Genomic DNA, 13966 nt, shown 5'->3' with positions numbered 1-13966 from the left:
TACGATTTTCACTTTACCAATTTCTAATATCCCACATAAAAAAGTTGAGTTTATAATTTATTGATAAATAATAATATTTTATAAAACGCAGAGAGAACGATTCTTGTTTTTCCTGGTGAAGGACAATCAACTTCAATTCCGATATCTCAAGAAAAAATATGCCGATTTAAAAAGGTTAAAAATTCCGCGAGAAAGAGTGGGGGAGGTACGTGTCCCACGACTCAAGGCACAACCTGTACGTGCCACCTTCCCGGCCTAACTTCCCCATGCAGGGGATCAGTTTTCTGCTTCCCAACCGCTCTCCTCAATCTTTTCCATTTGGATGGAATGAAGAAGAAGAAGAGATGCAAGAAGAAAGACTAAAGATAGGTGATAAATTGGGTTCTCCACGGATGAAGTTGATTGTTTTGTTTGTAGTTCTCCTCTTCTTCCTCTGCTCTTCATGGCCCAAGTTGGGGTCTGCATCAGACGGGGGTCGGACCGATGGAGAGAAGCACGAAGAGGGTAAGAAGCATGAAGAAGAAGGAAGGAGTGGACTAAGAGGGCAAGAACCAGACGTGGTAGAGAGGGCTATGGGCATTGGCACTTTGCGGAGCCATTGGGATGTGATCAAGTCATGGTTCCATCTCGCCATTCTCAAGTCCCCACTTCACCGACCTGATATGAGGTGAGCCCACCACCACCTTTTCCCCAGCTGCCGTGGTTTAGTTTTGTTTCTTTTCTGTTGCTTGAATCGGTTGCCTTCTTCCCTGCTATATATGCTTCTTCTTTTTTTTATGATAAGCAAAATCCCTTTTCCTTTAGCAGTCGTTTCCTCTTTCTTCTGATTTATCTTTCAATTCTTTCCATCGCGAAAGAAGTTATCAGATCCAGATTCAGATGTTCTGCCCAGTGGATTGATTTACCTTCAGATATTTTTTCTTTTCAAATCCTTTCTGGATTGTGGGAAAGTAATCAAGTATTGTTGGATTGCAGTAAACGCACTTGGAACCGAAAAAACTACTTGTGTATTGGGGACAGAAAGTTTGGGGAGGGAGAGAGAGCTTAGCTATGTATATTTGGGACTAATGATCTTGTATCACAACTGATGTGTGTATTTGAGACAAGATTTGGAGGTAGAAAGAGAGAGAGAGAGCTTGCAACTTGGCTCTGTATATTTGGGACTGATGATTTTTGGGATCACAGCTGATATGGATTCAAGACAAGCTTTTAGGAGGGAGAGAGAGTGCCTGTAACTTGGCTTTGTGCATTTTAGACTGATGATTTTGGGATCACATTAACTGATTCGTGTATTTGGGACAAGGTTTGAAGAGAGAGAGAGAGAGAGAGAGAGAGAGAGAACTTAGCAATGTCTTTTTGGGATTAGTGGTTTTGGGAACACAACTGATGTATGTATATGAAACAAGATTTGAGGAGAGAGAGGGATCAAAACTGATGTGTGCAATGTGTATATTTGAAACAAGATTGGGGGAGAGAGAGAGAGAAGGCTAGGAAATTGGCTATGTATGTCTGGGACCAATGATTTTGGGAACACAACTTGTGTATGTACCTGGGACAAGATCTGAACAGAGAGAGAGAAAGAGAGAGAGAGGAGCTTGGCTATGTTATATTTGGGAGGAGACTTTTTTTATAAGAGCATGCGTATGTTATGTCTTTTAATTTTTGGGTTTCTGTGGATTGGTGATCATGGTGCTGCAAAAAGAACTTTTGGCATGCCATTTTGATCAGAGGTTGAATGAAAACATTGCAGGAAGGAAGAGACGCCTGGTATAGTAACAGGTGCAGGGGAGGTGGTGAAGGAGGCCGTGTCCAAGAGCTACGAGACAAGCAAGCATGCTGCAGAAGCCTCTGCAAAACTGGCCGGGGAGGCTGTCCAGGTCACAACCAAGAAAGTGAAGAGAAGCATGCCTTCTTCCCCAAGACCGGATGCTGATTATGATGAATTGTGAGAACGTTCATTAAAGTGATTGTATAGCTCCCATCGTTTCATTCTTTCTTTTCCTGTGTTTTTCTTGGCCAGAACCATAGCCATACTGCGTCTTTCTTTCTTCGATTTTTTGGTTGTTCGTCGACGTTGAAGGGAAGATTGTAGTAATTGCAGGCTTTTTTTTTTTTTTCCTGTAGCAGAAATCTTGCTTACATGCTATTGCTCCTTTAGACTAATTTGTGCTTGCTGGTAAGTTACTGAGAAATTTTCAAAGGACGAACATCCAAACGAGGCTAACTGCCAACATCCTTTTTGCACCAAGAATTGAGACTTCATCCAATTTGCACCAAGAATGGGGACTTCTAGTGGAGTGACAATTATTCATAAGGAGAAGCAACATGATTTTTTGTCATAAACCATAAAAAGACATTGAAAAAACTTCAACTGGAGAGTTGTTGTTCTTGCTATTAAACTTTCAGGCATTCTTGTCCGGCCTGCTTTCACTTCTCTCATATGCCGGAAAAATCAAATGATGCAAAATCCATTGAATAAACAAGAAAAAAGCGAGGCAAAAGATTGAATTGCTTGTCCAGTAAACTTTTCCACCCCAATTCTTTAATGAGGTGACCTAGTGAGTGATCGGTCGGACTTGGATTGAATCGCAAACCAAAGAAGATACATCAAATTCGAATTCGGGTAACCGAATCCAACTAAAGAAGCACAATTTCACATTGAAATTGGATCTATGAGACATCCCATCTTAGACGGCGTATCATGAGATGGTTTTCTACGATGGTTCGATTATAACATGATATTTGACTCAAATCTGAGTTCAATGTTCAAGCATATTCAGTAAGAATGTTCATATTCATTTGGTAATCAGATGTGAGTATGGTATAATATTTCAGACATGTGAATCCGTTGCATGTAAAAGTTGAGATATCTTTTGCATTCGATCCCGAATCCAACTTCAAGTCTACTTAAGCAGCTAAGGTTTAGATTCCTTTAAGACCTAAGTGCTTGAATGTTGCTATGTCCCATTTACAAATAACATTCACATAATAGCATTTACTATAATCGAATGGAAAACTCATTGTCTAGAAGTAAAAGATTCCCGATGCACCTGAGAAGTTCAAACCTTGACTAGATTATTATTATTATTATTATTATCATTTATTTGATTCATAACAAACTAGAAAGTCACCCAGCTCATTCATTAGCTGACCTGATTTATATGTATAGTTGGGAAAAAGTAAGGAAAAAAATGTAAACTAAATTGCATTTTTATTTTGACTTGCAGCAGAGCTCCCTATAAGCCGGCTTGTGCAATTGCTTAGGAAAAAGTAAGAAAAAAAAATGTAAACTAAATTGCATTTTTATTTTGACTTGCAGCGGAGCTTCATATAAGTCGGCTTTTGCTTATGCCAGCAACAAAATTTTTATTTATTTTTACATATTTTTACATAAATTTCATACAATAATTTATTTATTTATATATACTGTTACTTATTTTTATATATTGTGCCTTTTCATAAATAAAATTTTTATAAGAGTGCCCCTCAACCAAAAAAATTTCTCCCTCCGCCATTGATTTTGACCGTCCGTTTCAAGTTTGGTATCCTATTTCTAGCCATTAGTTTTTGAGTCATGATTCATGTACTATATATATGTATATACTTTTATTTTCACATATTTCTTTTTCATCTGTAAAGGCATAAAAAAAAAAAAACGCACGCAGGCAAGAGTTGCATGTGTACAAGGTCGCAATGAGATTGGAACCTGAGCCTTAAGGGGCATAGCGTAGCTGGTTGAGTTAGGGGCCTGTACTAAGGCAGGTCTCTAGTTCGATTCCGGTGAGCGTTATGTTCCTGTGTCTTAAGGCGATAGGGCGCGACATCTAAGCTGAAGGGTATACCGTTGCTATTGCTGACACCGACGCAGCTCAAGACCCCGGAGGCAGGGAGAATGGAGGGGCCTTCGGGCCTTTTTCGAGCGGTGTGATTAATACCCCTTGCTCACCCGAGATCGGAACCTGAAGAAATTGGAACTACAACCAAACTCATGTGTCTGTCAAAGTAATTTATGGACAAGATGAGTGCTCAAATGAAATGTTTAAGAGTAAGGTTGCTAGAACGTAAAATCGCCGTACAAGCAAGCGGCCATGTCTACAATTTTTCAACCAATTTAATAACGGGAAAAATTACATTAAAAAATCAATACCTCTCTCCCTCCCTCTCTCTGACTGTCTCTCTCTCTCAATTCCTCTGTTGCTTTGCCCTAGGGTTTGCATTGATCGTTCTTTTCTCCAGCGAATCGACCGTCGGAAAGTGGGTGGCCCGATTCTGTTTGATCCAGAGGTATTTCTATCGTCGAACGATAATCAAATCTGCCGGATACAGCATCTCATTTCTCATTTTTCGGTTTCTCTCTCGAAAGAGTTCGCTTGCAGATCCGAGATCGGATCGTGTTTCCTCCTCTTTTTCCCGTGTTATCATAATCATAGTGCATTTTTACTTGTATCGCTTATCTGTGAAATTGGACCTACTTCATGCTGATCGATTCGCCGGACATGTGGTCTTGGAGTTCTTGAATTGATCGTTATAGCTTGACCTATTTGTTGACCTATCCTGCAGGCGTTGTTCCGAGTATTTTAGTCTAGGTTCTTGAAAACAAAAAAAGTTTTGAGGACGGCGAGTATTTCTGTCTTCGTCACGGGGTTTAAAATCCATGAACTGATCGTGTTCTTGATGGTTGCTTTTGCTTGATCTTTTGTACAGGTCTCTTTGGATGCTTTTAATCTAGAGTTATTGGAAATTCAGATACTCTTGAAGACGGTAAGGTAAGTATTTCGACTGGGCATGGTTGTTTCCTTTCGTTTTCTAGAACGTTGACATTTTTTGAAGAAGTTATCGTTCGTTTGAATGGCGAATGTCTGGAGAAGTTCATAACATGTTTCGTTGCAAACTGGTTGTTTTTTACTTGTTCTCTTTAGAATGTCAAATTTCTCAAAAGTCTCTTGCACATGAGAATAATAAATTATTGGGAAATTGCATAATCATGTTAAAATGACTACCTTTTGGTGATGCAGGTGTTGAATCAAGCATCATGAACTTTTTGCTGAGAAGCACTCAGTCTATAACATCAGAACCTCCTAGTGCAACAGAAGTGTCCACAGGGAGGCACAAAGTTTCCAAGTCAGCTACTTTGGAGGGCCTTATTAGTGAAGAGCCACTCTCCAATCAATCTGGAGATGAGGACGGTCAACAAAATATGGACGGCTTTGGGACTGTAGGAAATGATGTAGAGGATGATCTGCCTCCAAAGGCCAGCAGTACTAGCAGCACTATAAAAGATCATGTGGACGTTTCTGAAGAAGAAGGACGGATAGTCATTCCATGCAGTATTTTCTTTAATCCCACCCTACTTAGATAATGTTCTCACTCATGGGCGTCTTCAGATCTCTATGAATCTTCCTTGTTAAATCCTTTGAATATTCAATCCCGTGCCAGTGAAAGAGAATAGCCAGAACCCCAATGCTCTGTGGGTACATAGCAAATGCAAACCTCATAATTCTTTCTTTTCCAGAAACTCCAGGTTCATTCTTCAGCAGATGCTCATATACCATTGATGAAAGAATATACTTAATTTCTAGACACATGACGTGATAATGACACTCCATTAAGCTTGAAGATAACACATAATGCCTTTGCAAGGAGCTGAAGTAAGAAGTGTGGCTCTAGAATCCTAATTAATATTTGCTAACCAGTAGATTCTTGAATATTTTATTTAAAAAAAGATTCTAGTTTAACCATGTGTTGTATACTCTGGCTATTGTCTCCTTATCAACATGAGATGTCTGCTCTCATGTTAGGTTTTATAATTTGTTTCAAGCTTAAATCTAATTATGGAGTTAAGGTAAGGACATAACTTCACTAGAAGATAGTCAATGGAAATTGAACTTGTGGATCACCTAAGAGGTTTTAGGCAGATGTCTCTGTGGTTGTGAACAGAAGATCTAGACTGATGCTTAACACATGAAGACTGAGAATTTATTCTGATTAAATACTGGCAGGATTCAGGCTATTGCTGTTGAGTGAACCTTTAATTTAGTTGATGGGCATGGTCTGCCTTTTGTCATAATAAACGTAGAAATTGAACCTCCACTGATGGAACAACATAGCCAATCGCTTGCTAGATGATGTAATTATAATGCTGAATCGATGATGTTTCACTGAGAAAAATTTGTAGAAAGGTGTTTACAGGTGATTATTGGAGAATATACCATTTTGCTCTTAGACTACTTTTCCTTTGGAATAAACTTGTTAAACTTTGAGGCTGTATGATACACTTAACAAGCCTCATGAGAAAGGCCTGTCCTAGGCCTATGTTGTCAAAAGTGCTAGGCCAATCCTAGGCAATGAGTTGAGCCTAGAGACTAGGTGGGACTAGGTGGAAACAAAAAATGAATAAATAAATGAAATGCAATAGTAGTTGTTAAAATTAACAAGGAAACTGAACAGCTTCTCAATGCAAAACATAAGGCCATCAATTGTAAAGACAACAAAATTACAAACGCAGATCACAAACCTATTAAACATTTTGTAGCATGATAATTATCATAACTAAAAGTTTGAAAGATCAAACTTATGAGGTTAAACTCTTAAAGCCCAAAGAGTTGACTTACATACCATAAGAGAGTTTTCAAGTCCACATATTTCAACGTTATAAGGAATGCAAATCTTCTAGTTGCCTAAATATTAACTGCTAGATCTCTAACTTTCCAACTCTAATGGTTGCAACCTAAATGCTTAAACGAAAAACTAGTAATCAAATACATACAAGAAAAAGTTGGGAACACATATCCTTTGTCATAAAATGTTCTTATATTTTAATTTTAATAAACAAAGAATTGGGAAGGTTAATACACACATAGATCCAGCTGTCCCTTCTGTTGACCAACCTGTAAGCCTCTGACAGTACGGGCCAAGAACTGGATCATACAGTGCAAGTACTAGATAATCTGTCTAGTATCTGCCTAATCCAATTTAAAAAAATAAGATCAGATCCGATCCAACTCAAAAAAGAACTTCTTTTCATCAATTTTTGAAGAAAAAGTTCTCGTCCATGCCGGCATCTAATTTCTAATTGTTCGTTTAAATTTGACAATCTTAACAAAATGCAACAAGAAACCATTTAGCTTCCTTTATAATTGTGTGCCTTCTCTTGGAATTTCTGTTGCCTTTCCCCAAGATTATCGCTTGGAATGTAGACCATTTTTCATCTTATCACCATGAAACTCCAGTTAGAAACAATATACAGCAAAAGTTACAAATTATTAGTCAATTTTGGGCAAAGGTGCCTTTCCTTTTAGAAGCAAGTCTGTCCTTTATTAATCAAAGGTGGTGAATATGCGTGTCATCCAATATATACAGCAAATGCAGAACCATTTTTTCTTACTTAATCATATAAAAGAAAGAAGAATTGTGCCTGGTTTTGTACACCAGATGCTCAGATCTTGGGAACAACACTCACTTTCTCCATCCACTGAGTAGTTCTATACTTCTATCTGTTTTTGTGTCTTCCTTTTTTCTAGGTATAGACATGGTGTTATCTGTAAATTGCTCCAGCTTGGTTTTTCACAATCATGTCTATTCCCTTTTTCATCTAATATCATCTGTATGTTGATTGCATATTTCGTCCAAATGGATATTTTTGAACTCACTTACAAATATCATTGGTGGAATGGCCTACTTTTTCCAGGTCCAATCCTATGCTTTAGATGAGGCTCTCAGAATAATTTGCTTAAATGGGTTAAGATATAATGTTCTGAACTGGTCGCTTTTGCTACGTGTTGCAGAGGAGCTTTCTGAAGATTGGAGTGATGCAAGTAGCATACATTCATTTCACTCTTTAGACCGTGGCTTTGTCTTCCCTGGTAGCTAGATCTTCCCTTTGTATGTGCTCTTGTCTTTGGTCATTGATGCCACATGTCCAAAATGTGCTTTTTTGGCTATTGACCACCTTTATTTGTTTTTATTTTCCAGGTGAGCAATTTCATATTCTTGTGTGCTTGTCAGCATCAAGACATGAAACAGAGGTTATAACGCCCTTCAGAGTAGCTGCTGTAATGAGCCGAAGTGGTTCTCCTGAGCTAAAAGCTAGTTGGAATGCCCTCAGAAAAGGAAATGGTTCCAATTCAGTTCATACCGATGAAATCTCTGCAAATCACACTTCCAAGGAGAATGGGGATCTTGGAACTCCCGGCAAAAGTGTTGCTCCAACGCTTGATGTTTCAGCAACTGAATACCTTCTCAGGATGGAAGATCACAAGCAACAGACTGAGGCAATGCTTAATAGATTCAAGAATTCACACTTTTTTGTTAGGGTTGCTAGTTCAGATGAGCCCCTTTGGTGCAAGAAAAGTGAAGTGGAATTTTCTGCAAGTTCTGAGGTTACTGGTGAGAACAATAACATGACTGGTACTGCCTGTAAGAAAGCTTCAGGAAGAGTGGATTTCCCTTCTGCAGTCATAGAGAGAGGATCTTTTAATTCTCATGCATCTGGTGGAGTGGCTCGAAATATTGAGAGATGCTGCTCCCTCTCAAATGGAGATATAGTGGTATGATTTCAGAACTTTTGTTCTTTCTCACATGTTTAAAATTGTCTTTTAGAGACCAGAACTGCAAAATAGTTCTCCTGTGGCCCAAAGCATTTGTTTTGCAGTTTGAGCTTTTAAGTTTTAAGGGAAGTAGTTTCCAAAAAAAAAAAAAAAATCCCTGATATTTTAAGGATTGCAACTTCTTCAAACAGGCAATTATCACTCTGTCAAAGGTACTGAAGCAATTGATGTAAAAGGTATCAGTTCTTCATCGATGAAAACATCATGTTGTGACCTGAAATAACTCAATAAATCAGGTGTACTTTTGTCTTTCAGGAACTCCTTCATAGGAGTAGGATTAATTTATACTTTTGTTTCCTCTTTTTGATTCCGGATTTAAACTAAGGCAGTCAAATACCTTTTGCCTTGCTGCACCATCATTGAAATCAAACCCATGCTGGCTGTCTCCCAATGCTTTGTTTTTGCTTTTCAAACTAAACTCTGAATATCTTTCCTCTGGAACATCTTTTCCTGCTTTATACTCTTATTTTATTAGCCATACTTTATGTAGTCATTCTCCCTGAAATCCATGCAAGTTGAATTTCATCTCAGATTGGTTTCTAGTTTTAAAGCATAAACTTTTGTGCCTGTATTTGCAAATAAGACTGATTTGAGCAATTTATTGATTTTTTCTGTTCGTCTGATCTTTATTGTACTTTATGGTATCTTTTGTATTATCGATGAAACACCTATTAGAGTTCCTTGTAGTTTGAGAAAACCCATTTTCTTAGTGTTCTGGAACTCATGGTTAATGCCTACAAGTTGAAACTTGTCTAGTTTCTATCTTTAAAAGAACCTTCTGCTTTTAAACAATAAAAACTGATCTAGCCGTGGTGGCATATTGACACTTTCATTCATGTTTCAAGATGGGTCCAGTGCATTTATTGGCCTTTTTGTGGATATTATGGATGTGTCTTGTGCTGTATGGATCATGCATGTAGATTCAAAAATGTGGTAAGCATGGCATATGAACATCTCCTAGAGTAGTGATCATGTCACTGATTCTCCTTTTCTTTCATCTGTGGGAAGAATGCAGGTTCTTTTACAAGTGAATGTTGGAGCTAATGTTACAAAAGATCCTGTCCTTGAGGTTCTTCAGTTTGAGAAAGATGAGAGTGAGTCATCTCAAGAAATACCTGAGAACATGCCAGACAGCAGTGACCATGACCCTTGTGGAAATTTGCTTAAATGGCTGCTCCCTTTGGATCGTCCTTTAACTCCCCCACTTCGTCCTCAGTTGCCTCCTTCTTTGAGCTCAAATTTGGGTTCTGTAAGTGTGTCACAAAGATCAACCTCATCTAATACATCAAGCACCCCTCTTTTTTCATTTGGCAATTTTAGGAGTTACTCGATGTCATCTCTCCCACCAACTGTGACACCACCCACACCTGCCATTCCTTCTCCATCTAGGCCTGCTTTTGCTTTAGAAGATTGGGATCACTTTCTATCCCAGAAGCTTGTGAAAAGTAAAGAAGTTGGTACTGAAGATATTTTATCTTTCAGGGGTGTAGCTCTAGAGCCAAATAGATTCTCTGTTCATTGTGGGCTAGAAGGCCTATATATACCAGGCAGGAGGTGGAGAAGAAAGATTGAAATTATTCAACCAGTAAAAATTCATTCCTTTGCATCTGACTGCAATACGGAGGACCTCCTGTGTGTTCAGATAAAGGTATTCCTGCTACACTGTTTATATGTATACCATGCAACAATAGTTTTCTCATCTTTGCTGGTGATTTCTCTTTTAGTTTATTCTATGGCTGATGATATTCTTTACTTAATCAATCACGTCATTTTGTTCTACACCTTTTTTCTCAGAACGTCGTTCCAGAACATGTCTCGGATGTAGTGATATTTGTTGATTCTATAAATCTAATCTTTGAGGAATCATCAAAAGGGAAGCCATCTGTATCTCTACCAATTGCATGTATTGAGCCTGGTGATGATCATAGTCTACCAAATCTTGCACTCAGGTTGGTGATATATGTAGATTTTGAATTTGCATATATTTCTCTTAAGGCCTTAAATCCATATTGTCTGTTTCCTTAGTGTGTCTATATATATATATATATATATATATATATATATATATATATATATATATACTTACACAATTGTTTCAACTCAACATCAATCCTTGGATATGATGATTCTGTGAATATGCTGCTTAAAGCAAAAAAAAGGGTTTCCCTCTTTTGGTGTATTTGCCTTTTTGAAAATAAACTTATCTATTTCCCTTTTTTGGGTGAGTCGACGCCTATTGTAGTTGACATATTTTCATCACCTTGTGTGATGTGTGCTATGTTTACATTGTATGCACGTCTATTATTTCTTTGTATGGTAGTGACAGATTTTTCCTTTGGCATTTTGATATCATTGACCATGTTGCAGCTATTCTCAATTTCAATTCCTGCATAGCATCCTCTATCTTGTGCTATGACATCAACATTTCAAAACCTATTGACTTGGGACTTGTCGATTTTATACCTGTGATGCAAGGGGTGAAAACTTGATGACTCACGCTGGGTTTGTTAATTGTTGTTGCCCGGACAAAAAATGATATATAACTTGTCATTTAAACATACAAAGGTTTGGAACTGAATTAATTAGTTATACAAGTCAGAAACAAGTCAAATTAACACCAAGTAAAACTATGACCAAGTTATATTACTTGTAATAGTGAGAAACCTAACCATAAAGTTGCCGACTTGCCGTATAGTTGCATTCTTCAACAAAAAACAAGTCAATGAAAAGAAGCATTAAAGTCAAGATATCTATCACCAAAATTTGGGCAAGTCAAACATGTTTTGGGCGAGTAGAGTAGGTCAGACAATTAAGTTTAGGCAGGCTTTGAGTTTTGTATAGTATTGAGTCCCCCACTGGTTGACCTAGTAGGGAATGAAGTTGTGCCGCGTCAGTGAAGTCAATGAGTTGACATGCTGAATCTTTGAACTTACTTTTGAGTCTTTGACATCCATGAAATATATATTACTCTAGTTCTAAATTACTTATCATGGCAGGAGAGGGGAAGAGCATTCATTCATCTTAAAGCTGGCTCCTTCACTGTGGAAAGATTCCAATGCATGTGGTGAAAAAAATTTGAATCCTCCCAGTACGTATTCATCTAGGAAAGGCATTTCCTCAGGCTCTGACGAGTATGCAGTTATTGTATCATGCCGAAGTAACTACACAGGTAGTTGAGAGGGTTTTTGGCATTTCAAACATGTTCTGAAACTGCAGCCTTTTACTAATTATTGATGCTCTCTCTGGATCCATAGAATCAAAGCTCTTCTTCAAGCATTCTACTAGTTGGCGACCTAGATTAGCAAAAGATCTCATGATATCAGTAGCATCAGAAATGTCAGAACAAAATCTTGGGCTGAGCGGGGGTTTGTCAGAGCTTCCTGTGCAGGTGCTTTATTTGTTTCGTCTCAAATGTCATACTGCGAGTTTGTTAGCTAAATCATCTAAGTAACATGAACAACTTCAATTTTTCAGGTGCTGACACTCCAGGCATCAAATTTAACTCCTGAAGATCTAACATTAACTGTTCTTGCTCCGGAGTCATTCACCTCACCGTCTACGGTTGTATCCTTGAATTCTGCACCATCCACTCCTATGGGCTCATTCATGAACTTTACAGAATTTAAAGGAAAAGACGGTTTGGAGGAAGACACCAACTCTCGGAGACGATCTCTGCCGAAAAATTCAGAGAAGGAGAACATTGGTGGCACGAAAAGATCTGTTTCTTTCAACCAACATGAAGCACCTGTGGAATTTCTTCCTGATGCAAGTACTTCTTGTACACACCTATGGTTGCAGAGCAGAGTTCCCTTAGGGTGATTAGATCTTACCCTTTTCTTCTCAGCTAGATTTGCATGATGTCATCATGAAACATATAATTATGCTGAGTTGTCTGTATGTGACTGCTTGCTTCAGATGTGTTCCTTCTCAATCAACTGCAACTGTGAGGCTTGAATTACTTCCACTAACAGATGGGATAATAACTCTTGATACGCTGCAGATTGCGGTAAAAGAAAAAGGTACTGTCTTCACTTCTTAAACTGTGTCATTCAAATATTGATCATCTCTTAATGAACCTTGGCTGACAGATCTGGTTTATGTACCTGAGAGTTCATTGAAGATATATTCAACCTCTAGTATTGCAACTAGCATTGCGTAATACATGCACATTAGAGTGGTGTTTGCCTGTTTAGATTTTCTGGATAAACAATCATCAGCTCGGTTCACACCTTAGGAAAAGTACGAGAAACTGGTTGCAAAGCTGAAGTTTTTTGTCAGCAGTGGCGATGTTGTAAACAGCAGTCCAGTAGGGAAGCAGATCCAAATTTGCAGAAGCATTTGAGATTGAATTACTGAAGCTTCAGGCTCAATAAGTGATAGAGAGGAGATAAATTCTTTTCCAGCCTGGCCTTTCTCCTTGGGGAATTGCTTTGTAACATCTACCTAGATACAACGGAGCTTTGAAAAGGTAAATCTGTAAGCCCGTCAGAGATAAGCAAGAGTGACATTCTTTTCAAGCCTCATCATTTTGCTTCCTTGCGATGTCATGTGATTTTGCCTAATCTATGGTAAGATCTGTTTCCTATTGCAAGTGTTTGAGTGCGTGGTAAGCGGAGAGCTGTGAAGTGAAGTTTGTGAGTGATTGAGAATGTGGTGAGAGGAATTGTGAAGGATCTTGATCAAGTACAAACATTCAATTCTGCAACCTTTGCTTGTCTGTCTTCTTAAGACATTGTTGCCATTGCTCATCTACCGTTTTACTCTTTTAAGGGCTAGAACCATTAAACGGTCTGCTCCCTAGATGCTTGGTAAAAAAAAAAAAAACAGTAATAACAATTCAGAATAAAAACAGGGTCGTGGTTGCAACGGAGAGGATACGATTTTTAGGGTTTTATCACTACATGGCTGCATGCCTTCGCTTCTACTTTCTTGTGTTTCCTGCCAATTTTTGTCTCTGAGCAAAATCAGTGTGCGCCAATATCATGAGGTAGATGGAGGAAAAGTGAAGTTCAAAAATGACGACAATGAACAAGAATAAAACTGAAACGTGCTAAACTTGAAAGTTACCATCAATGCATATATTATGAGAATTTTGAGGTGCTCTAGTAATCTTCAATCGGCGGTGATAGTAAATCCAGAGAATTAGTTGTAGCCTCAAATTTATCGGTCCACGAATTCTACTATTACATTCATTTACTCAAGTCAAACAAGCTTGTGGTCTCGCTGCACGGGCCACTAGTGGGTCAGAATATGAATATCAGAAAATTACATCATCATAGAAGGAACTTAAAAAACCAAAAGCCCACAAGATTCTAAAACTAACGCAAGGTATCTAAGAGCATAATGTCATCGTTTTCATT

The 13966-nt window shown here is 38.2% G+C and overlaps 2 protein-coding genes across 3 annotated transcripts; both read left to right on the top strand.

The window, feature by feature from the left end:
• Positions 1-215: 215 nt before the first annotated feature.
• On the top strand, positions 216-2139 carry LOC116248669 (uncharacterized). Its single transcript, XM_031621593.2, has 2 exons — positions 216-667; positions 1751-2139. Exons 1-2 carry the CDS (start codon positions 267-269, stop codon positions 1947-1949), a joined length of 600 nt encoding a protein of 199 aa, XP_031477453.1. The 5' UTR covers positions 216-266; the 3' UTR covers positions 1950-2139.
• A 2004-nt stretch (positions 2140-4143) lies between these two features.
• Positions 4144-13347, top strand: LOC116247835 (uncharacterized). 2 transcript variants are annotated; one of them, XM_031620189.2, is made up of 12 exons: positions 4144-4284; positions 4705-4766; positions 5016-5327; positions 7785-7862; positions 7972-8546; positions 9622-10254; positions 10401-10555; positions 11603-11775; positions 11861-11994; positions 12081-12421; positions 12522-12625; positions 12695-13347. In XM_031620189.2, the coding sequence occupies exons 3-12, from the start codon at positions 5033-5035 to the stop codon at positions 12763-12765; spliced, it is 2559 nt and encodes an 852-aa protein (XP_031476049.1). In that variant the 5' UTR covers positions 4144-4284; positions 4705-4766; positions 5016-5032; the 3' UTR covers positions 12766-13347. The 2 variants fall into 2 exon arrangements, with proteins under 2 accessions (XP_031476049.1, XP_031476052.1); XM_031620192.2 differs by lacking the exons at positions 4144-4284; positions 4705-4766 and having other exon boundaries at positions 5257-5327; positions 7785-7881.
• The last annotated feature ends 619 nt before the right edge of the window (positions 13348-13966 follow it).

This window comes from Nymphaea colorata, chromosome 2 (genome assembly GCF_008831285.2).
Source record: "Nymphaea colorata isolate Beijing-Zhang1983 chromosome 2, ASM883128v2, whole genome shotgun sequence".
In the NCBI taxonomy this organism is placed as follows: Eukaryota; Viridiplantae; Streptophyta; class Magnoliopsida; order Nymphaeales; family Nymphaeaceae; genus Nymphaea; species Nymphaea colorata.
Note: the sequence above shows the minus strand (reverse complement) of the source record. Positions and strands in the feature narration are given on the sequence as shown.

What these genes read in the sequence shown, in the direction of transcription:
- LOC116248669 (XM_031621593.2), top strand. Translation starts at nt 267, where the DNA reads ATGCAGGGGATCAGTTTTCTGCTTCCCAACCGCTCTCCTCAATCTTTT. An exon ending in CTTCACCGACCTGATATGAG is followed by an intron (nt 668 to 1,750) that starts GTGAGCCCACCA and finishes AAAACATTGCAG; the next exon opens with GAAGGAAGAGACGCCTGGTA.
- LOC116247835 (XM_031620189.2), top strand. Translation starts at nt 5,033, where the DNA reads ATGAACTTTTTGCTGAGAAGCACTCAGTCTATAACATCAGAACCTCCT. An exon ending in ACGGATAGTCATTCCATGCA is followed by an intron (nt 5,328 to 7,784) that starts GTATTTTCTTTA and finishes TACGTGTTGCAG; the next exon opens with AGGAGCTTTCTGAAGATTGG. An exon ending in CCGTGGCTTTGTCTTCCCTG is followed by an intron (nt 7,863 to 7,971) that starts GTAGCTAGATCT and finishes TTTATTTTCCAG; the next exon opens with GTGAGCAATTTCATATTCTT.